This window comes from Sphaerodactylus townsendi, linkage group LG04 (genome assembly GCF_021028975.2).
Source record: "Sphaerodactylus townsendi isolate TG3544 linkage group LG04, MPM_Stown_v2.3, whole genome shotgun sequence".
In the NCBI taxonomy this organism is placed as follows: Eukaryota; Metazoa; Chordata; class Lepidosauria; order Squamata; family Sphaerodactylidae; genus Sphaerodactylus; species Sphaerodactylus townsendi.
The window spans coordinates 18,989,779-19,014,586 of NC_059428.1; the positions used below are offsets into that span (position 1 = coordinate 18,989,779).

General features: G+C 47.5%; 1 protein-coding gene across 4 annotated transcripts in view; it reads left to right on the top strand.

The window, feature by feature from the left end:
• Positions 1 to 23,467, top strand: part of DEUP1 (deuterosome assembly protein 1) — a 73,885-nt gene extending 50,418 nt beyond the window's left edge. Inside the window, exons 12-14 of one of the 4 annotated variants that reach the window (XM_048495658.1) lie at positions 16,665 to 16,760; positions 20,383 to 20,671; positions 22,059 to 23,467. In XM_048495658.1, coding sequence (XP_048351615.1) covers positions 16,665 to 16,760; positions 20,383 to 20,671; positions 22,059 to 22,232 — 559 coding nt within the window. In that variant the 3' untranslated portion in view covers positions 22,233 to 23,467. Of the gene's footprint in view, positions 1 to 1,932; positions 2,127 to 9,977; positions 10,028 to 16,664; positions 16,761 to 20,382; positions 20,672 to 22,058 lie in introns of those variants that run through there. The other 3 variants (XM_048495659.1, XM_048495660.1, XM_048495661.1) reach the window with 3 other exon arrangements.
• The last annotated feature ends 1,341 nt before the right edge of the window (positions 23,468 to 24,808 follow it).

Below are 24,808 nucleotides of genomic sequence, written 5' to 3' on the forward strand. Positions count from 1 at the left end.
CACCAGCAAAAATTAGCTTTACTGGGCGGGGGGGAGAGGACTGTTCTCTCCTCTGATACTTTATTTATTTTTTGTCCTGTACAAACAAAAAAAGAAGAGATGGGGTTTTTTTTAAGACTCCCCAGAACATCTTATTTTAATCATGCAGAAAGGCCAGTGAGTGAAGATCTGATTCTCATTGTACTGATTCTGCCTGTCACATTGTTGTTGTTGTTGTTTTTTATTACATTTGATAAACCGCTCACCCACAAAGGGCTCTGAGCAGTGTTCAAGGGCCACATAGGCCAATAAAACAGTAAATTATAAACAGCAATGATAAACAACAACTGTAGTTATCGTAGTCACAACTCAATCAGGACTGCGTATGTGAACGATCTGTGTTACCATCTTTCTCAACATGGGTATGAAAACACACTTATGTGCTGTAGAGCAGCAGTGGCGTAGGAGATTAAGAGCTCATTTATCTAATCTGGAGGAACCGGGTTTGATTCCCAGCTCTGCCACCTGAGCTGTGGAGGCTTATCTGGGGAATTCAGATTAGCCTGTGCACTCCCGCGCACGCCAGCTGGGTGACCTTGGGCTAGTCACAGCTTCTCGGAGCTCTCTCAGCCCCACCCACCTCACAGGGTGTTTGTTGTGAGGGGGGAAGGGCAAGGAGATTGTAAACCCCTTTGAGTCTCCTACAGGAGAGAAAGGGGGGATATAAATCCAAACTCTTCTTCTGCTTCTAGATGTACTGTTCAGCTAGGGTTAACATTTATAAGGTTCCAGCATGGGATCTCCCACCTCTCATTCCCATCACCATTGATGTTCAAGGAAGGGGTGGGGGACGGGGAAGAGAATGGCATCTGGTCAGGAAGTGAAATGACTTTCAAATCTCTCTGCTTTTTACCACAGGAAGTTGGGGACATTCCTAGAATGGCATCACTTCCTGGTCAGCCGCAGTGCTCCCCCGCCCCCAGAATTCTCCAGAGGGTTACTCTTCCAGTCCCATTTGATTTCAGTGGACTTGGCAGGCTGTGACTCTCTTTAGGATTGTGTATTATATATTTAGATGATGAGCCATGAAGGGGAGGAGTTTTTGAGGCGGTTCTGGAGGCCATACTTCATGTGTAAAAGATGCAAGATTCAGTCCCCAGCAGTTGCACCTGGTGAATGACAGGTTGCAGGTTAAGGTCCTGGAGAACTTCTGACAGACAGAGCAGGCAAGACAAGCAAGGCGGACCAATCAGGCAGTGTTATTTAGCTTCTAAGGAGAAAGGCTGTGACCAGAGGTGGGATGCAGCCTATTCGCACCTATTCGGTAGAACCGGTTATTAAAATTATCTCAGTTCGGAGAACCGGGTGTTAATGATTAACTCCACTAGGGACAAGGGGGTAATCTCTGTCCCTGGGTACAACAAATCTCGTCAAGTGGGAAATGCAAAATCGCCCTCCAGGGCCCCCTGCGGCCCCCCTTCCCCCATGGCACCCCCCACCCCCACCCCCCACCCCATGGTACCCCACCCCTCACTTTTTTTACCGCAGACACACACCTCTAGCCTTCATTCCTCTAGGAGTTTAGCAGATGGGAATTCAAGCAGACAATCCCTAACTTGTCACTTTTCTGCAGCATATAGCTTTTGCCCTTAACAAAAATGGCTACAATAATAGCCAAGTAAAAGGGAACTGCACCTGGGGCGCACGTGCCCTGCATCCTTGCCACAGCCCTGCCCAGGAATGCCCCACCCCGGAATGCCCGGCCATGCCCCCACCGTGCCCTGCCCAGTCCCTTTGGCGCTACACCACTGTTTGAATCCCACCACCATCGGAACCTGTTATTAAAATTTTTGGATCCCACCACTGGCTGTGACCTAGCCATAAAGCACATGTTTTGCATACAGGAGGACTCCATTTTAATCCTGCCATTTCCCGATAACATATTTCATATAGCAGTTGCTGATGCTGCCCAAGACCCTAAGAGACACCTACCAATCAGAATCAGTGATGCTTAACTAGATGAACCAATACCTGGACTGGATACAAGGTATGTTTGTATGTTCAAAACGACATGTACTCACCAGCTAAGAAAGCTAGGTGTGAAACCCTGTTGATATCTTCTTTTGAACAGCACATATGCTCAAAATACACAGAGATTTCTTCTTCATTTGCAACATGTTGCCTTTGCGCTCTTAAATATTTTAATTACAAGCAGGCCGGTTGGTCCAGTGGGGAGAAATCCAAAAATAATGTTAATATTTTTCTACAAGGACTAGGCAAACTCTCGCAAAACAGTGCGTGCAGTCTTTTGAGAATTTAAATCTAAATATGTAAAACATCTGCTGCTTCTCACTTTGGGGCATCCTGTTAAGATTTCCTATCAAAAATAACAAGTGTGCTTTATGCCTTCACCGTGTCAGCCTTATATATACAGATGGTGCATCAAGTTTAGCGCACACACACCAGTTGTAGGTCCAAAACTGTTGTATTGGAGAAGCCCCATGGTGAGTATCCGAACAGCTATTTAATATAGTGCCAGATGCACATGGCAAGTTTCCTGATGGCATGGACTTTTAATAGCAGATCCTCCCGCCTTTATGCTTGATTATGATAAATTTCAGCTTGTTCACTCTTAAAGGACGCATTGGTTGGGGGAAGCTCCTAGTGCAGTGATGGCGAACCTTTTTGAGACCGAGTGCCCAAATTGCAACCCAAACCCCACTTATTTATCGCAAAGTGCCAACCCAGCTATTCATTCATTCATTCATTCATTCATTCATTCATTCATTCATTCATTCATTCATTCATTCATTCATTCATTTGATTTCTATACCGCCCCATCCCCAAGGGGCTCCGGGCAGTGCACAACAAATTAATACAAACAAATAAGAGCATAGGAACGAAGCCATGCAATTAAAACAACAACAATGACCCGCATAAGAAGCTCCCAACATTACAAAATATACTTCAGAATTACTACACATTAGAAACAGGTAATATCATAATAAAAGGCACCCGGTCAATCCTTTCCTTTAAAACCCTCCCCTAGGGAGCGACCGGACTCCTCCATTGGAGGATGTAACCTTGATATGTCGGAATAGGAAACCGTATACTCAGCGGCTTTCCAAAGGCCCGGCGGAACAACTCGGTCTTCCTCTTAACCTGAATGCTGAGTTTTAGTTTAGAAAAAACTGGTTGGCTCCCTCTTCCTCCCACACTCCTCCTCCCTGCTTGGAGGCAAGGGGAGCCAGCCCTGCTCTAGCCTCCAGCAAGTCCCACACACACCGCTCTGTGCCTCTCTAGCATCTCTGCCTCCTCTACCCCCCACCCCCGGGCAGCAGCCACCCAGAGCACAGGCACTAGGCCCACCAGCCAAGTCCTCCCTACTCACTGCGATGCATGCACATCGTGCTCAGTGGCCCAGGCCAGCCTAGATGTGTGTGTGTGGGGGGGAGGTGATTTTCCACCCCCACATGATGAACTCTGTGTGTGCGTGCCCACAGAGAGGGCTCTGAGTGCCACCTCTGGCACCTGTGCCATAGGTTCACCATCACTGTCCTAGTGTTACAAACATAAGATGCATTTCAGCCACAGGGCTTCTGCATGAGGCAAGATAAATACAGTTGCTTCCCCCTACTTTTTAACTAGACCAGTTTGTTTTCGGCATTCCGATAGGTTGTGCGGCCCACCACTTTGTCCCCTTGATGAACAAGGCTGAGGGGTCAGCCCTTCAGTCCTCTCTTCCACTTGCTGGCTGCTGGAGCAGCAGTGGCGTAGGAGGTTAAGAGCTCGTGTATCTAATCTGGAGGAAGCGGGTTTGATTCCCCGCTCTGCCGCCTGAGCTGTGGAGGCTTATCTGGGGAATTCAGATTAGCCTGTGCACTCCCACACACGCCAGCTGGGAGACCTTGGGCTAGTCACAGCTTCTCGGAGCTCTCTCAGCCCCACCCACCTCACAGGGTGTTTGTTGTGAGGGGGGAAGGGCAAGGAGATTGTCAGCCCCTTTGAGTCTCCTACAGGAGAGAAAGGGGGGATATAAATCCAAACTCTTCTTCTTCTTCCTTGCATTCTGCTGCTATCTTGCCAGTGGTGTACCACTAATGGGAACATGGGGTATCCCATGTCCCCAGACGCTCAGTGTTTTGTCACATGCTGGGGCACTGCTCACTGGCTGAGCTGTTTGCCATGGCTACAGGCCAACTCCTGCCCCACCCAAGGAGGCTGGGGAGGACAGAAGTTGGCCTACCGCTGTGGCATCCACCCAAGCCGCCTGCCTGGGCCGCACGCCACTGAGTCTCGCCCCTTCCCCCAGCCTCCTTGGGGAGGGCAGGTGCCAGCCTGCAGGGAGGCCAGGGGCGGAGCACGGTGGCGCCCACCTTTCTGCTGGCTCCCGTAAGTGGGGTGTGTCTTAAAGGGACAGCACACAAATGAAGCCTTTTAAAAATTTCAGCCAAAAGAATCACTAGAAAAGAGGATGCATTTAAAACAATTTGCTGCTGCAAATAAAACATTTTTTGGGGGAAAAAAACAATGCAGAACTCCTTGGAGGAAATGTTGACTTCCTATCCCCAAATGTTTTAAGGTGTCAATAACCTGCCTCTCTGTCCTGTACAGCAATGCTAGTTCCTAAAATCAGCGGCTTTGTATTTTTTTAATTGCCTACACTTCTTTGCTTGCTCAGCAGTCATTCTGCCGACACCACAAACCAAACTTGCCGTCTTTTCCTGCAGATTTGTCAACCGTACCAGCCCTCGAGCTCTTTCTTGACTTTCGCGAGCTCCTCAGCCTATAATGTTTGAAGGCTGCTGCTCTAAGAGGCGTCTTGTTTGTGTCTTTATGCATGAAAAGTATTGAACAGAACGTATTCCAATTAACAGCAGAGTTGGAAAGTAAACAGTAGATTGCCCAGTTCAGACTCCCTGCTCTTAAGACATTTTATCCTCAGTTGGAGATAGACAAAAGGATAACAGCCAAGAGCTGTCTCTATGTAGATTAAAAAAAAATGGCTAAAATGAGACCAGCCGCTGCTACAGTAAAGGGGTCTGCAAACCTTTACCCTAAGGTTTCAGAAAAACATTATGTTTAAAACTAATTTAGGGGCAGGTCCCAGAAGCGAAAGGCTGATGCCTACCCATGCACAGACATGGGGGCGGGGTGTAGACAACTTGTAAGAGGCAGTGGTGAGGAAGGAATGGGCCCAAAGCAGACATGCAGTGTAAGAAGTCTACTGGAGTTTCCTCTCTCCCAAAAGTTGTTGCATGCTCCACTCTTGTCAATATTATTAATACCGTGTTTCCCCGAAAATAAGACAGTGTCTTATATTAATTTTTGCTCCCAAAGATGCGCTATGTCTTATTTTCAAGGGATGTCTTATTTTTCTGTGTTCTGTTTGTCGGGCATGCTTCCAAACAAAAACTTTGCTACGTCTTACTTTCAGGGGATGCCTTATATTTCGCACTTCAGCAAAACCTCTACTACATCTTATTTTCAGGGGATGTCTTATATTCGGGGAAACAGGGTAGTCAGTGTGTATGCAGATACTTAAATCCATGGATTAGGGCCAGTTTGAAAAAAGGGAGACAACATAACCTATGTTGGCCCTGGCGGGGAGCGGAAGGAAAGATCTCTTTTCTTTCTCTAAGCGATTCACCTTAAAAATTGCTTGGTCACTCAGTGAGGCTCCGAGCGCTGTGAGGGATGAAGGGGAGCTTTTGATCTGCCCTCCCCACCACCAACACAGCAGCCCAGCAGTTTTTCAGGTGTGCCCCTAACAGACTAGGATGCCTCTTCCCCACAAGCTCCTTCCTTTGTTCTGTATATTTCACTTCCATAGGTACATATTACGTTCTGAATCAGCCCATGTATCTAGTTTTGTTAAGGGTTATCATAAATAAATCTGTCGAAGGCTTTCACGGCCGGATTCAACTGGTTGTGGTGGGTTTTCCGGACTGTGTGGCCGTGGTCTGGTGGATCTTGTTCCTAACGTTTCGCCTGCATCTGTGGTTGGCATCTTCAGAGGTGTATCACAGAGGGAAGTCTGTTACCTCTGAAGATGCCAGCCACAGATGCAGGCGAAACATTAGGAACAAGATCCACCAGACCACGGCCACACAGCCCAGAAAAACCACCACAACCAGATAAATAAATCTGTTTCTCTCTTATTTAAAATGTATTTGGAGCGAGGTGAGAAGCTATGAGTTTGTGCTTTGACATGCTACTGAACGATACCCCTGCAAGGCTGGCTTCAGGCAGCCACACTAGAGAGAGAGGGGCTGGATTTTTCCCCAAATGGTGGCAGCAACCAGAAAGGGAGAGAGCCAATCTTGCCTGAAATGTGACAGAGACCACAACAGTTTTCCGTCTTGTCCTCTCTGTATCGCAGTGTTGTGCTTAGTTTGTGGGTTTCTTGCAAAGACTCTTCTGTATTTAGTGCAGGATTTCCTCATTAGGATTCCTGGGTGTTTATGACTGCAGAGGATAGGTGACCTCGGCTGTTTGTTCTCTCACTGCTTCAGGAAGCAGGCAAGCTGCACCTGTCTAAATCCCTCCACCTACAAAATAATTAAAGATAAACAAGCCCTCATTTGAAAAGGTTGATTGTTCTTAGCCTCGTCATTAGCCTGAACAATGGCTTATTTAGTTGTTTGCTTCAGTTATTTCGAGGCTGCAGTATCAGCCCAAGGACAACCAAAGCAGCGTGTAAAACTTTGAATAACTCTATCACAACAAATTAAAATTGCCAGTATTAAAAATACACGTTTTTAAAACAAAGCATCAATAAAAAGATACAAAGATAGATGCCAAATCCAATATCTATAGACATGTATCTTTTTTTCTAGTGGAGTTTATATGATCAATATGTGTAATAGGTTTTTTCCTTTATGTAAGTGAGCGTTCTTTCACCGGAACACTCCCCCCCCCCACCTTGTGATGATTTAAATATGCTATGTTGTAATGGTTGCATTGCTTATAAATTGTTACAGGGTGGGGGTATTATGCTGCTCTCACAGCAAAAATAATTCTAGGAGAACAAAGGTCAATTCCGCATGGTACCAATATTGACAGAGGGAAATATCCCGGTTTGGGCAAAAACTTTGCATAGCTCCATTACTAATGCGGAATTATCCCGCGATATTTCCCTCATCCCGGGTTTTTCAAAAACCACTAAAATGTTGTTCTTTTTCAAAAATCCCACGTTGAACCCGCTTCCATGGGAACGCAACAGGCGCCAAAACGCTTTATTTTTTCCAGCCCTGTTGCCTGTTCTCCCCACCTGACGTCATGTCAGTTTCGTTTCTGCTGAGCCACCGACTGGCATGGCGGCCCAAGTGCACAAGGAAAATGGATTGTGCAGGCTGGGCGGGGCTGGTGTGCTGCCGCAGCAACACACAGTACTGAGGAGGCTCAGAGCTTTGGCTGGGCTGCTGGCAGTTCAGCAAAGAATAAAGCCCAAGGTTACCAAGGCCATGGGAGAGTCCAAAGAGGAGTCAGTGAGTCCAGGAGTCAAATGCCAGGAATACATACAAGCAACCAGGAGAATCCAGGAATCAAGATCAGAAGCCGGTCTGTTGTCAGGCAGGTCTGGAGACAGCAGTGGTGTTCAGACAAGGTCAGATAGAATTCACTTTGCAACCACAGCTGCAGTTCCTCCAAAGGCCTTTTGTTCCTCCCAGCTACTTGCCTGGGACTGCTCTTGCAAAGACTCTGGGTAATGCCTGGCCTGCAGTCTTGCTGAGCGGCGCCTCTCCTTTAAGGCCACTGTCAATCTCTGTCTGCAACACCAGCTTACATCTGGAGACCCAGAGCTGCTGGAATCTCCCTTAGCCTTCTCATTAGCTCTGAGCCAGAAGCCTGTGCTGGTTCAGGCTCTGCCGATCCAGCTGGCATCTCGCTGCGAGGGGCCATGACATGGATTCAGAACAATGCTTCAGTGCTTCCGTCGAGCAGATTTAGCTGGCAATGCTGCTACTGCTGTGCTCTTTGTGGGCTGCCTTGCCTACAAGTCCCAGCAGCCTTTGACAGCTCTTCCGGGACCCCATCAAGCGAGCCCATGTGGGAAAGCATGAGCACTCGCTCTTGCCAAGCGCTGCTTGCTAACCAAGCCGCAGCCCAGCCAGTTCAGTCATGCGGCTCTGGACTCATTTTCCCAATGGTATCCTGGGAGGGGGGGGGGGTGCCTGCCTGGCAGGATGCACTCAAGTACCCCGCAGTGCCATAGCACACACACAGCCCCAAATACCAGTTTTCCCAAAACACCCTACAGCACTCCTCACCAGCACACACATACCCCAAATGAAGGGACATGACATGTGCTTGCGGACCATCCCTAGGATGCTATTTCGCAGTAGGGCTGGCAATGGCTTGCAGCAGCATCACCCTGGCCATGCCGACTGTCCCGTGCGAAAGAAATCGGAATATTTCCTCCAGGTCTTAACCTGATTCCTTCAAAGAAATGGGCAGCCTTGCGAAGGGAGAAACTGGGGTAAAATAGAGCCGGATTCTAAAATACCGAATGTAACCTACTATGCGGAAATTCGGCAGGAGAAATTTTCAACTACACAGCTTCAGTTTCAAACACTCTGTTGTGGGTGGAAGCCCTGCCCCTACCTGCTTCAGAGGGGCTCAGGTGAAAGGCAGTCTTGCCCACGCACCACTGAACCAGACAGCCCAACAAGAGCCTGTAGAGTAGGTGTGTCCAACTGTGCCCTCCAGATGTTCATGGACTAAGGACTGGTGGGAGTTGTAGTCCATGAACATCTGGAGGGCACAGTTGGACACACCTGCTGTAGAGAAAGGATCAAGGGCGAGACCACATCTGGGAACATGCCGGTAGCCCCTCAGAGCCCAGCATGCCTGGCACATGCCGCAGAAGGGAGGCAGCGCTCAGGCCTCAGCCAAGAACAAACCAGAGGAAGAAGTCATTAGTGGCTTGGGCCTCCTGGGGTCTGGGCAAGCAAGCCGAGCATACCCTTAAAACCTCGGGGATGGGCAGAGCAGGAGAAGGGAGAGCCCAGCCAGGGAGCACATTGGCCCAGATTCCCTTCAGTCACTGTTCGCTTGCCCCTGATGATAGGACACGGGTGGAGTCCAGGTCAGCCAACTGCCAGACAATCCATTATTATGCCAACCCAAGGAGAGCTGGGGAGGAAGGCACAAGGCTGGAGAGAGAGGTCTCAGGGTGCAGCTGAGCCACCCCCACCCACTAACTGAGGCCCAGTCCTTGGGCTCACTGAAGAAACAATGCTGGAGGGTACGCTCCCTCCCCCTCCCCGACTGCAGCCTGCGGGAGTCAGAGGCGAGTCAAAGATAATTCTGCATTGCAGGTGGCAGGAAATGAATCTGTGCGTGCATGTACCGAATTGTTTTAATTTTGCCCTCAACCCATATCTTTTTTTAGACATGGCTTACATCTTCCCTTTCCTGTCATCTACACCCTTACTCAGTGGTGGGGTTCAAATAATTTAACAACCGGTTCTGGTGGGTGGGATTCAAAATGATTTAACAACTGGTTGTTTACAAGCGCCATTTTGACAACCAGTTCTGCCGAAGTAGTGCAAACCGGCCGAATCCCACTGCTGCCCTTACTTCCTAGAACTTGTGGCACACTGCCAACTTTTCTTTGAGGCATTTCCGACTTCCTGTTGTCCTTGTTCTTGTGTCTAAATTGTGTATTCCAGAGGAGACCATATTAAAACCGAGACTGGTGGCATTACTCCTTTCCTGACCTGGTGGAAGAGTCAAAAAACTGCCTTGGCTATTTTACGCCACAGTATCGTATTTTAAAAGCGTTTGTAAGATGAGGCCTTGTTGAGCTCGCTCTTGCCGTTCATTTTATACAGAAAGTCTTAATTGAATCTAATAAGAAAAACGAGGAGCGGACAAGCCAGCGTGAGACATGCGCCGCTTGGCAAGGGATGATTTTAATAAGCAGCTTCAGCTACCAGTTGCAATGTTTAGAAGTCTCATTAAAAGCATTTCAGTGCTTTTCTTTTTTGCAGCATCGGTGTCCTTTGTTGACGTGGTACGAAAAGCTGGCGCGTTTCAGACCGTGCTGAATAAATTACTATTGACTTCAATTCAAAAGCGAGAGACAAGAAGCGTTGAGAGATGTAAAGTCCTCCTGAGCTCCAGAAGGGGGGAAAAAATAACGCGTACGTGTGTGTATACGGGGCTCCCACCCATTTTAAGTCGGATCACCTGTTGAATTAAGTAGATCAAATATATCATTAAGAAAGAAACCCCCAACACGCTATGTTTTCGAAACATTTTTCCGCCGCTTTCCGACCGAAAATGGCAGAGGATCAGATACAGTTTGGGTAAAAATGCTGGTATGAAAAGCGTAGCCAGTGGAACATTCGGACAGTTCTGGGCAGCAGTTCTTTGGCTGCAGTCCAAGGATTTGATAGCAGTTGTTTGGAACTTGCAGATTTACCTTGCCGGTGCACCGAAATGTCGATTCAGACATGGCCGCTGATTACATGAAATAACCACCCCGGGCCTTTTCCCCTCCTGTTTTGCTCTGGGTATAATTAGAGTCCTAAAGAGCCACATTTATTTCTTCTGGAATTCAGTCTGCTCTGCCCAGTCACAGAACTATCCTGAGCCAGCCGACTGTTTACACGTTGACTGCGACTGTGGATAATGATGTCCTGACAACTAGTCTTTGCAAACAAAAGCAGCTTGGGGGGGGGGGGACGACGTGTTTTTGTGTGGCGAGAGGTGCTTAGCGCTTCCAAAGAGCGAGTGCCCAACCGTTGGAACAAGACAGCTGGGAAGGAGAATTGCAGTAGACAGAAGAGTGGTCACTTCTGCGGGCAAAAAGCACTCCCTCCCAGAGCACTTCTGGTTTAGAAACCAGCGGTGGGAGGCAACCAGAGGCGTATCTAGGGAAAATGTACCCGGGTGCAAAATCTGAGTTTTCCGCCCCCCATATGGGCAGCCACCCTCCCCCACCATGACCAAACTTTTGCACCAGGTCTTTCAGTCATAAGAACATAAGAACTAGCCTGCTGGATCACACCAGAGTCCATCTAGTCCAGCACTCTGCCAGCCACAGATCCAGGCGAAACGTCAGGGGAAAATGCTACTGGAACATGGCCATACAACCTAGAAAACCTACAATGAATGTAAGCAAATTAGCTTTTCTTCTAACATTCTTAGCCAAAGTGATTCTTAAGGTTACAGCTGTTTAGCCTCAGTAACAAATGCTGCAGCAGCTGGGTACCCTCAGACTATCCACCCACCCACCCACCCACCCTTCCTTCCTTCCTTCCTTCCTTCCTTCCTTCCTTCCTTCCTTCCTTCCTCCCTCCCTCCCTCCCTCCCTCCCTCCCTCCCTCCCTCCCTTCCTTCCTTCCTTCCTTCCTTCCTTCCTTCATTCATTCATTCATTCATTCATTCATTCATTCATTCATTCATTCATTCATTCATTCATAAGAACATAAGAACTAGCCTGCTGGGTCAGACCAGAGTCCATCTAGTCCAGCACTCTGCTACTCGCAGTGGCCCACCAGGTGGCCTTCTGCTGCTGCTACTCCTGAGCACCTGGTCTGCTAAGGCATTTGCACTCTGAGGTCAAGGAGGATCAAGATTGGTAGCCATAGATCGACTTCTCCTCCATAAATCTGTCCAAGCCCCTTTTAAAGCTATCCAGGTTAGTGGCCATCACCACCTCCTGGGGCAGCATATTCCAAACACCAATCAGAAGTCAGTGCATGGACCTAGGGGGAAGGAAAAGGAGTGTGAGGGGAGCGATTTTCCACCCGTACGTGAGTGAATGGCCGCAGCCCGGGGACATTTGACGCCATATGTCCCCCCGGGTGGTAAGCCCCGGCATGCCACATTCTTTTGCCCATCATGTGTTGCTGGCTGCTGTCTGAGCAGGATAAGGCTTTTGCGTGCCGAGGCTTTTTCAGGAGCCGCTGCACTCCAGGAGATGAAGTGATCCATCTTCCACATTTGACAGCTGCTGCACGTATTATAGATGTGCCCTCCACCAATACCTGGAGGAGGTGGAAGGAGCAAGCACACCTGCGCAGGCATGGCCAAGCCAGCAGTAGCAGTGGATTTTCTCCTGCTAAATTCTCTCAAGAGGAAGTTAATTTTCACAGTCCACCCTCCAGGCTCCCCATTTTTGTTCCGCTCATGCCTCAAGCGAGTTGATGGGTTTTGTAGCAGGGTTGGGGTGGGGGACCATCATCCAAACTCCTGCGTACAGGTCTAAGAAAAGGCATGGGAATTTGTGTCAAGAAAGTGAAAAATGGAGTAGATACACCCTGAGTTCAGGATGCAGGCAGGGAAGGTTTTGGTTCAGGATTTGATAACACATTAATGCTAATTTTTTGGGGGGGGGGGGCAGTGATCAACAGAGAGCCAGAGTGATGCAGCGGTTAAGAATGGGGGACTCTAATCTGGCAAACTGGTTTGATTCCCCACTCCTCCACATGAAGCCTGCTGGGTGACCTTGGGCCAGTCATAGTTCTCCCATAATTCCCTTAGCACATACAGAGACAGGCAATAGCAAACCACTTCTAAATATATCTTGCCTTGAAAACCCTACAGGGTTGCTATAAGTCAACTGTGACTTGACAGCACACGCACAAACACACATGAACTGAAGTTGTAGTTGCCCTGATTCACTTGAGCCTTGTTTAGCTTCTTCAACCCTAGTGATCTCTTGCCCTCCAGTGCGTCTTAAATTCATTCCTTCCTTCCTTCCTTCCTTCCTCCCTCCCTTCCTTCCTTCCTCCCTCCCTCCCTTCCTTCCTTCCTTCCTTCCTTCCTTCCTTCCTTCCTTCCTTCCTTCCTTCCTTCCTTCCTTCCTTCCTTCCTACCCTCCCTTCCTTCCTACCCTCCCTTCCTTCCTTCCTTTCTTTTCCCTCTTTCCTCCTCCCTCCCTTCTTCCCTCTTCCTTTTTCCCTCCCTCCTTCCCTCCCTTCCTTTCCTCCCCCTCCCTTCTCCTCCCTCCCTTCCTCCCTCCCCTTCCTTTATTCCTTCACTCCCTTCCTCCCTCCCTTCCTCCCTCCCTTCCTTCCCCTTCCCTGCCCCTTCCTTCCTTCCCTCCCTTCCCTTCCTCCCTTCCTTCCCTCCCTTCCTCCCTTCCTACCCCCCCCCCCTTCCTCCCCTCCTTCCTTCCTACCCTCCCTCCCTCCCTTCCTTCCTCCCCCCCTTCCTACCCTCCCTCCCTCCCTTCCTTCCTTCCTACCCTCCCTCCATTTCCTTCCTACCCACCCACCCTCCCTTCCTCCCTCCCTCCCTTCCTTCCTACCCTCCCTTCCTTCCTACCCTCCCTCCCTCCCTTCCTACCCCCCTTCCTCCCTCCCTTCCTTCCTTCCTACCCTCCCTCCCTCCCTCCCTCCCTTCCTTCCTTCCTCCCTCCCTCCTTCCTCCTTCCTCCTCCCTCCCTCCCTCCCTCCCTCCCTTCCTCCCTCCCTTCCTCCCTTCCTTCCTTCCTTCCTCCCTCCCTCCCTCCCTCCCTCCCTCCCTCCCTTTGACAGTGCCCCCTCTATTCCCAGATGGCTTTGTTGTTTTCCAGATCTCTCTTTTGCCATCATACAGACTAAAACAACAAGTTTTTTAAGGAGCAAAATCTTTTCTGAGTTCTTTCGGCTCTGGGGCTCCCTTCATACGTCTTGCTAAAATAGGGCCATCCAAACTCATGTCACAAAATGTGTTATTCTTATTTTGCGTTATACATTTCTAAATCCACGGCTCCGGGAAGCTTATTTTTAAAACCGTTCAACATCATCTAAAAATACAGAATTGTTATGTCGAGCAGTTGGCAGTAATTAGTAGGAGAAAAAAATGGAAAACAGTAGCACAAAGCAAAATACCAGTTTTTGGAAAGCACGAGAAAATGAAATTATTTTACCTGACAATGGAAGAAGACGCCCTGGGTGGCGGGTAGGCATTCTTGGGTAGGGTGTTCCAAATTCAGAGTGCAACAATTGAGAGAGCCCTGCTGGCAGTCCCACCCACCTGATTTGGGAAGTGGGGGTGAGGAGAGTACCCAGATCAAGGCCTCCAAACCTGATCTCTGTGGACAGAGTTACCATAGAGTCCACCCTCTAGAGCAGCCATTTCCTCCAGGGGAACTGATCGCTGTCACCACAGAGGCGTAGCAAGGGGGGAAGCACCTGGTGCACTGGTGTGTCCTCCACTCCCACCCTGGAACCCCCCCGGAACGCCCCCACCATGCCCTCGCCCCACTCCCACAGGGGCGCACCGTGCGTGCCCGGTGTGTCGCGCACCCCCCCGTTCCCTTAGAGCTACGCCTCTGCCATTCTTCTGTTGCCTCAGATACCTACCAGCAGGCCATAGGCACCGAAGCCTTCCCATGTGGTTGCCTCCTAGCTCTGGTATGCAAAGGTTTACATGCTTTGTACAAGGAGACTCCATATAGTCAAGGACTGCCCGAGGAGGCCAGGAGAGCTCCTTCATGTTTGTCATCCTACAAACGATGTAAAACAGAATTGTTCCGGAGGGCATTTCTAGAAAGGTAATAGGGCTGCATTGTAATGCAATGGTTCAGGAACCAGGAGTGCAGACTATACTACTGCATATGTTCTGTGTACAGTGGGACCTCAGTTTTCGTTGGTAATGCATCCGAAAAGAATCGATGAAACCGATGAAAACCGAAACCGATGAAAACCGAGGCAAACCTTTCCAGAGTAATCCATGTAAATCCAATTAATCCGTTCTAGGCACTCCAAAAAACATACCAAAAGCACATTTTTAGGTGAACAAACCTAGTGTTTAATGCCGAAAACAGTAACAAACACTAACACTAGGACCAACTTCGGAGCCAGTGGACCAATGTCGCACCAGGAAGCTGTCCAAAGAGCTGTCTGTTTCTGACGCCTCTTTAAGATTTGTCTGAAATGCGGCCAGACACTGTCATTAAACAAGTTGCAGACACGGCTGACAACAGCTTTGTCTGGGTGATTTTTCTCCACAAACCCCTGCACCTTAGTGCAAATCGATGAAAACCGAGGCAAATCGATGAAAACCGAGACAAATTTTTCACTGAAAAAATCGATGAAAACCGAAACCAATGAAAACCAAGGTTCCACTGTATGTATTATTCTGTCCCCTTGCATTGCCTTCTGCTTGTGTAACACAATTTTCTGCAATCACAACTAATACTTTTTGCTTTGTTTTAAAGTTCTGTAATCCAACTCCAGTTCTGTTGCTAGTTGGATGTCACATCCCATTAATTCCATAGACCTTTTTTTTTACCATAAAGTCACCACTGACTTCCAGAGACCCCATAGGGTTTTCAAGGCAAGAGGCATTTGGAGGTGGTTTGCCATTGCCTGCCTTTGTGCCAGGAGCAGGATGTTTGCCCTGGAGGTCCCAGGAGGCCTCCTATCTTACTAGCCAGGGCCATGGCTGTGACTGGCCCAAGGTCACCCACCAAGCTTCTGTGGTCAAGATGGAACAAAAAACACCACAACTGTGTCCTGTGAGTGAACTTGTTGGGATAAAAACCTCCAGACAAACGATTGGTCTAAATGAAGCCAAACTTTTTATTTGCAAACAGAAAGCTTGGGGGAAACACACACAGAACATTATGTGCAACCGTTCCCCCAGGGAAAGAACAAAAAGCAATCTTTATAATGTCCCTTCTTCTGCCTTGTAACAATGGCAGATTTTGATTGGTAGTTCATAACTAGACAGGTAATTGGCTAAAATGCTAGACATTTGATTGGACAGTCTAAAACAAAGACCCAGAACCGCTTTTGGCAATCAGCCCTCCTTTGGTTTTGAATCAACAAAGGACAATTGTACTGAACAGTACAGTTATCTTGTCTGGTCTGGTGAGCCAGATATACCGAAACATACGCTAGCAGTAACTTTTCTGTTCACCCTGACCTATGACCCCTGCCTTCCTGGCTCACAATCTAAGATCCCTCTGGCTTTCCTGTCTTACAGTTTAATACAGACACCATTATGTATAGTATTCTAAAACAGACATTGCTAAATCAAACAGTTATTAATTTGTCCTACCATTCCACAATTATTCCTCAAGCATGTTGTACGAAAGCCATACTCATACTCAGTGGTGGGATCCAAAAATTTTAGTAACAGGTTCACATGGTGGTGGGATTCAAACTGTGGCGTAGCACCAATGGGGCTGGGCGGGGCACGACGGGGGCGTGGTCGGGCATTCTGGGGGTGGGGCATTCCTGGGCGGGGCTGTGGCAAGGACGCAGCCGCTGCGCCAGTCCTTGGGCGGGAAACGAATGCACGCAGGCGCAGGCTGCCACACACGCCGGTGCACCTCCTGCTAGACTGCTTCAAGTTCTGCGCGCTACTGCTGAGAGGAGGGGCGTAACTAAGGCAAAAACCACGTGGCAAAATCACCAATCAGTAACCCCCTCTCGGCACACACAAATAATTAGTAACCTACTCTCGGGAACCTGTGAGAACCTGCTGGATCCCACCTCTGCTCATACTTAATTGATAAAAACCACCACATATGTGAGTTCACGTTCATGAATGCAAATCAATAAAAGGAGAGTGTGTGTGTGTGTGTATGTGTGTGTACCAACTACAGTTTGTCTACAGATTCTGGTGTGTCAACCATGAAAACAAATGTATGTTTTATGTGGTTTTTGGCACGTGTCCAGCCAGTCTAAGAATCAAGACTGTCGCGCTGCTGGGTTTTTTGCTTTGCGACTCAGGGAAGGCATCGACGTTTCCCCGGCAAACTGCTGCCATATCATCAAACAGAAGCAGACAAACCCAAGCTATTGTTGCGAGCCAGTTCTAACTCCAGGGTACGTTTTATTTCATTGTGAACGTAAAACCGTGTTTTTCGGTTTTAATTTGCTGTTCTGTTTCCATGGCAATTATAACCAAGGAATGAAGGGCAAAAGGATATCTTTGATATAGCGAAAAATAGAAAACATGTGGCGTTCTTTTTTTTTAAAAGCTTTTTTTCCCTTCATAATTGGCAATTTCCAGATGCCGCGCTAATGCGTTCGTGCTATTTATGTTCAAGAGATTTGGTAATGTTTGCCCATGGGGGGGGGGGGGGGAACCCAACAGATGCACGTAACTTCACCTGTGTTTGTTCCCAGTTGTGACTGTTGAGAATTTTAAAACGTATCAGCTCCACAATGCATCAGGTGTTCACAAGCAAAAAGGTAGCTGAGTTGGTCGAAGGCTGTTTCTCAGGGCCAAACTGGACAACAAACACCGTGTCCCCGTATCTGCCGCACGACTTGATGGCATGAAGTTACTAGCTCCCAAGTAGATCGCAGCGATGGTGAAGACAACCTTTTTCATCTGGATCAAATTCATATTTGTTTATTAAAACATTTAAATCCAATCACACCATTGGGACCACGTGGGGGGCAGGAAACCCCCCACACACACACCCCTCACCCTGCCCAAGCCAGGCCCCACCGTCCGGAGCAACCTGCTCTTTGCAGCCAGTTGAACTAAGTGGGCAGGGGCAGGGCACCACGGGGGGGGGGGCGTTGTGGCACTGCCCCACCCCTTCCCCCTTGCTGCGCCCCAGTCAGGCCCTGCAGCCCAGAATAGCGTGCTTTTTCAGCCAGCTGCTCTTTGCAGCCAGCTGAACTCAGGTAAGTGGGGGGTCCGGGCACTGCCGGGGGCAGGATCCGGGCACCATTTTGCCCTGCTACCCCTCTGTTTAAATCCCATCTTTCCTTGTGGCCCAAGGCAGATTACAGTAAGTTAGAAACATTTTCAGTTAAAACTAAAAATTAAATAACCCCCCCTCAAAATCTCTCCCCCTGCCCCACCCTGCAAGCTGCTTGCCATTCAAACCCCCTCTAAAGCCCTGGCAAGCAGGCAAGCCATGCAGCGCTTCCTGAAGATCTCCAAGGAAGGAGACCCCCTTATCTCTTCAGGGAGCCTATTCCACAGAGCCAAGGCCACCATGGGAAGGTCTGGCCAGCGGCACAGAGACCACCCTAAGTGGTAGGATAGCCAGCAGATGGCTGCCTGACAATTTTCGTTGATGTACAGGGACATACGGAAGGAGACAGTCCTTAAAACATAGGTTGTCGACCCTCCTGGATAGGGGTGACCTTGCTGTTCTGTTCCATGATTCTGTAACCTCTAGGCTGGATTACTGTAATATATACTGTATGGGAGCTGCCCTTGGAGATAACCCAGGTAAAGGTAAAGTTTCCCCTTCAGTTGTATCCGGCCCTGGGGTACCACTGCCAGCAGTGATTTCATAGGCAAGCCATTTTTGTGGGGTAGTTTGCCATTGCTTTCCCCGGCTATTCTTCACCCCCTAGCTATGTGCTAGGTACTCATTTACCCACCAAGGAATGGATGGATGGCTGAGTTGTCCATGAGCCAGCTGCCAGGATATTTGACCCACAGGGGGCTCGAACTCCTGACTATGTGAGTGGCAGTCCAAGCACTTAACCACTATGCTATGCGGCTCCTCAGCAAATTCAAAATTCAACTTCTCTTTTGGTGGCAAGGAAGATCTGATCACATCTTGCTATTCCACTTCTAAAAATTCCACTGTCTTCCTTTTTTGCTTTGTGGTTATTTTTGCAACGCGATAACTTTGCTCCTTGTATGAGCTCATGTGCCAGGTGCACTCTACAAATCAAAACCTAACAGTGTAACAGTCACTTGCTTTTTCCAGCATTCTCCCACAATTGAAAATGCAGGTGTGATGATCTGCAAGGAAATATGGTTTTTAAAAGTGCAATTTTGTCTAAAACAACTTGCTGTTTATAGTCAGAGGGAGGAAGAAAGGCCTAGGGGGCCACCTGGTTGGCTGTGGCCCCCTGGACTCTGATCGGCCAAGTAACTGTATGATGCAGAGTGGGGGAGAAGGTTAATTCCCTGTCAGAAGAATCTGTGAGGCTTTTTGGTCTTGAGCATTCCTGCTGTTTAGTGCTGTCTGCCTTAACTATATGTGAAAAACTAAACATCTCTGAGTGAAGTAGTCTGTATGAGACTGCAACTGTTATCAGTCTGAGTGCTGGATGAAAGTGAATATATACACAGACAAAGCATACTGGTGGAAGGGCTAATTGGAGACCCAAGCTGTAGGGCCATAATAGGAATATCTTTTAGTGAGAGGAGGATTCCTGTATCCCAGTGGGTCTGTGGTATTGAAATTTGCTTTGGTTTACCTCAGTAGAGAGTTTATGTATTACTTTAAGGGCTTTTCTAACTGTGTGGGCTGTGTGAGGGTATTGTATATAAGTACCAAGTCAGTGTTAGGACCTGTATGTGAAAAAGCCAAAGCTAGTACCATCTGTAAAGTTAAAAGGACTGTACAATCGATCAAACATCTAAGAAACTGTAACATCAAAGCTGAACTGAAACTGATTAAGTGCTGTGCTGAGAAACAAAACCTTTGAACCTCTGTGCCAACCTTTTTTGTATAGTCTATATATATTGATCCTGTCTCCTACCTTACTTGCCTCATCAACGTCCATTTCCAAGTTATTATTCCTCCCTTTACCATCTCTATTAACAAATCTTTAATCTGTTTAAGTTTTAATCTGCCTCAAGTATTTATTTTAGAATGCCTTAGCAAGGAGTGTGCCTGGAAAGGCATAAAGTCAGTGGGCATCCTTCACCTTCTGGATATGTTACAAGGCTGAAAGGAGGTGCTTTCAACCAAACCAAGCACCTCAGTCCCTGAAGGGGAAAAGGCAAGAAAAACTGCCAAGTAGTCAGCAGTGGCGTAGGAGGTTAAGAGCTCGTGTATCTGATCTGGAGGAACTGGGTTTGATTCCCTGCTCTGCCACCTGAGCTGTGGAGGCTTATCTGGGGAATTCAGATTAGCCTGTGCACTCCCACACACGCCAGCTGGGTGACCTTGGGCTAGTCACAGTTTCTCGGAGCTCTCTCAGCCCCACCCACCTCACAGGGGGTTTGTTGTGAGGGGGGAAGGGCAAGGAGATTGTAAGCCCCTTTGAGTCTCCTGCAGGAGAGAAAGGGGGGATATAAATCCAAACTCTTCTTCTTCTTCTTCTAAGTGGTCTCCCTGCCTGAAGAAGATAAGAAAGATTGGCGGGGGGGGGGGGTCTGTCTCAACAGGATTCCATCTTTGCTAACTTTCAGAAGGGCTGTAAAGACTTTTTCCCCTTCCAGATGGTTTTATTTGCTTTTTCTCTGCAATATTTGACGTCTCGGTCAATTATGCATTCTGTGATATAACAGTGTTGTGTAACGTTTTTCAAAACCTGTTGTGCAACACTTTTTAAAATATATTGCCTAGGTGTCCTAAGAGGAAAGGCAAGACAGAAATGTTTTTTAAACAAATAAATAAGATAAAGGATTCTGTGCGCAGACTTGGAATAGAAATATTTTTGCCCACAAGTGATATCTCACCACGTGAGGTGGTCTTCTGAAGCTTGTAACGCTAAATCCTTTCAACTGATCTTTTAGATCGGTGCAGAATGAACATGAATGGAGAGCGCAGCCTGCAACTTACGAAACCTTCGGCCACCGTGAAACCCAGCTTCCTGCATGGCAGGGCCAGGGGGACATTGTCAGCACCGAAAGCAGCGCAAATTTGCCTCCTCCAAGACCAAGGAAAGATTATGAACTTACAACAGATGGTAGATCTCCATCGCCACTAGAGTTATATCCTGCATATTACAGCAATTACGTTCCTGAAGGAACGTGGCCTGATACATTACTCAGCCATCTTCACGTTATGGAAGAAAACCAGATGGTAACTATTAACATTGTTGTTGTTTTTCAGATTACACTGTCAAAGCTCAGCCTGCCAGCTGTCTTATGGCTAATATTTCACCTGTTCTATGCTATCTGAAGTGTAATTTCCTCCCTATAACCCAACCTGCTGAACAGCCACACAAGGTATCTCATACATGACACCAGTCCCGAAACAAAACTTCTGCTGCCGGCCTGTCCCTAAGTAACAGTTGAAGGACTAACATTGTCAGTGTTTCAGTTTATACACGAGATTTAAGTCATAAGCTGTAATTAATTATGTCGGCACATCAATCCACTAGAGCAGGGGTCTGCACTCTGCGGCTCTCCAGATGTTCATGGACTACAATTCCCATCAGCCCCTGCCAGCATGGCCAATTGGCATGCTGATGGGATTTGCAGTCCATGAAGATCTGGAGAGCCGCAGGTTGCAGACCCCTGCATTAGAGTGTTTTGTGTGTGTGTGTGTGTGTGTGTGTGTGTGTGTGTGTGTCTTCTATCGCTGTCAGATTATTTACTTACTTACTTGCTTACTTACTTACTTACTTGCTTACTTACTTACTTACTTACTTACTTACTTACTTACTTACTTACTTACTTATAGGCCACTCTCCCCCAGAGGGCTCAGGGTGGCAAACAACATAAAATATACAATGTAATATAATAATTTAAAACAACAACAAAATCCAAACCTGCTGTCACTACCTGACTATTGTAGGAATTGCCCACTGGGGAAGGGTCAGGACCCCCTAGCTTCCTTTCCAACCCTTTGTGTCTCTTTCTTCCCCACTTCTGGTCGCCACAGAGACAATTTACTGCCAGGCGCACCCCTGGAGGAATAGCTGCTTGCCAACTGCCAGCTGTCCCCCTCCTGGTACCCCCTTTTGAAAATAGCATGTTCGAGACAGTGGAGGTCTATGTGGTGCAGAAAACTGCTGTCAGAATCCAAAGTTTAAAGCTTATTTTTCAGCACAGCTTTAACAAGACTAAAATCTGGACCCTTGATTAAAAGTGCTGTGAAGGGTACATCATATTTATGCCTTGGCTCTGTCAAATTTGGTGAAATAGAAAAGTAGAAATGGCTTTTCCTTCTGGGTTTTACTAAAAAAAAAAAGTCAAATGGATTGGCATTACGTTTCAGTAACGCTGAAACATTTGCCATCATCGTCACTGAATGTGGAACGGTTGAAGACTGTGACTTCAGTTGCGCTCCTTTGCGCTGATGTTCCAATATAGATTTGGATTCACTCCAGCTAGATATAAACCCCTGGCAAGGAGAGCTAACTGAAGAAAGCCTATACAAACACAAAGATCCTTCCACCGGTGGGATATTGCCGATGCAGTAATTGTGCCAGCCCTAATTGTGCCAATTCTTCTGTATTGCTCAGCCTTCCCCAGAGACCTCATTTCCTGCAACCCCAACAGAGAAGTTCCTCCAAGAGGAAGAAAATCGAGCGAGAGACTTTGAAAAGGTTTTAAACGCACACATCGAGGAACTGCAAAAGCAGTCAGAGAATACCCTAAAGAAATACTCCGGTCTCAAGCAAAGCCGACACGGATGAGCCTAGGAAAAAAAAAAATAAACGCTGAGATGTAATTACAATCCCAACACCAGTCCTCCACTCTACCATTTAAAAAGTGATTTACCCTCAAGGCAAAGAAGTGCTTGTAATGCGAGATGTTGTGTATAGTTTGCCTTACAGATTTCTTTCCAGCGTGAACATTATGTATCGCGGAGTGTATGGGGTCTAAAAATACCTGGAAAATTATATATGATAGCTTTAAACCTTCAACACATACACTGAATATCCATATATTGTACTATTATTTAAAGTGTGCCCTGTTCATAAAACCCCTTCCATTGTCGCATATTCTGGAGTAAAACAGTGGTGAGAAGTCAGATGTTCAGGGGTCTCAGACCAACCGTTCCCCACCTGGAGTTCTTTTCTCTCCCTTTCTGTTCCGGTGCCAACAGGCCAGCATTTACTTCTTCACAGGATGTACAGCTATTTGTGAGTGACGTTTGTCTCTCCCAAGATCTCAGAGCTATTTTACCTTCATGTCGACTTGAAAGGTAGGTAAGGTTGAAAATCAGTGACCTAGAAAAGGTGATCCAGTTGCAGAAAGTAGATTTTCCACACCTGGTCCCAATGCTACAGCAATTAAATAAAATCAATTGAATAAATAAATGTTGCCATCTTCTGTTTCTCCCTTTCCCTCAATTGGCAATATATGGACCTCGTGTGGCAAGAAAGGGAGCCGTTGGACTGACGTTGAAACTGAGGTCCAAACCAGATCAGATGAGGTGAGTTCTGAGTTCCTGGTTCTTTTTAAATGCAATTATCAGGTGCAGGGGCCTGATGTTAGTCGGAAGGATGGCGTTCAATGACTAGGAGAAGTAAACCTTCCATCGTATTCAGTTTTCCCTGCCCTGAGGGACCCAGAGAGCCCATCATTTGAACGTTTGTCAATATGCCGCAACTATAAAAAACATTATTTACATGTTCAGTACTTTCTACAGTAGAAGAAAAGAACCGGCAAAGCTGTTTTGGCAGACGGGAGACATGAAAACCTGTGTCTTCAGAACGAAACGCCAGTTTCTCGAACTTGCAGTTTTCATCACTTCTCTCCCTTTCACCGAGAAGTTTAATTTCAGTTTAAATCACTCCCCCGACCCCCCCAAAAAGGTTAATGTTTTGGAAGAAAAAATTATATTTGAAGAATGATATTAACCTACTTTTAACAAAAGCACCACAACCGTGTACCATCTTATGCTTTTAATAATAAAAATTGTCAATGTGTGTAAAGGGTTCTCAGGAAGTATGTCTGTTGGTAACACACAGAGGAGCACTGCCCGGGCCACTGGTTCAACCTTTCCATTCCCCTTCAAGGAAAATAACTTTAGGTGACAACACAGGCTGTTTCTGCACTGTCTAAATATCCTGGGTTGAGTAAGGGAAATATCTCAAGCTGGTCCAGAAGTTCACATGGTTCCCAGAGCTAACGTGGGTTTGCCCTGCGATATTTCCCTCATTCCAGGATTTTCAAAAATTGCCAAATTTATGTTTCTTTTAAAAATGAATGGGGTGAGCCCGCTGCCATGCAAACACCACGGGAGCAGAACCAGTTTATTTTCACCGCCCAGCTGCCTGTTCTCCCCGCCCCTCCACCCACTCCCCTGATCTTCCCGCTGGACGTTCGTTCAAGCTGCCACTCAAAAACAACAGCCAATCAGAACGCAGGACACCGGGCACGCTCAGATACACTTGCAATGTAAAGACAGAAGTCCTGGGCTCGTGCAAAATAAATTGGAGTATTTCCTCCCACTGGATTCCTTCACAAAATGGGCACCCATGCAAAGGGGGAAGCCAGGATAAAACAGACTCTGATTGTAAGAAACCGGTTGTAACCAGGTATGATAGTGCCCTGTGGAAACGGCCCCAGTGCCTCTAAATCAGCAGCACAGACTAGTACTTTAGAGACTTTGGCATAAGCGCCAGACCACACCACAGGGATGACCGCACTCCCCTTAGGGATATCTCTACAAAGTCCTGCCTCTCCTGTCCCTAAACTCCTATGCATCCCTGCAGCTGGCACTCAAGACCCCAATCAAAAGCAGAATGTAATGGGGACTGGTTGTAAGGTTACTGTGAAAATAACAGAAAGCTGTCCTGCGCACTCTTAGAGCATAGAACTTGCCTGAATGAGGTTCCAGGCTCCCTCTTTGGTATCTTGGGGGAAAGGAGGCAGCGGAGCTGGTGGAAAATCTCCACTTTGGGCCCATGGAGAGCAAGCGTTAAACAGAATAGAGAGTACCTGGTGAAACAGATTGACAGCCTGACATGGTCAGAGCCAGCTTCATTATGTTCATATATGGGAAGGTCATTCAGCATTTTGCAAAAGTGTTAACAAGTCAGATGCAGAGGCGACTTGGGCTGCTGCCACATGGGAAGGACGCTTCATTTCCCTGTCGTTGCTGTTGCAAATACAGAGGCATTTGCATTTATAATTGAGTGTCCTTACACGAGTTTTGTGTACACTTTCTTCAGTCAGCCACCATTTTTGCTGCGTTTCCCTTCATTACGCCATGAAAGAACTTTTTGAGGGTTTATTCTTGAATTGGCCATTGCTATTTCTC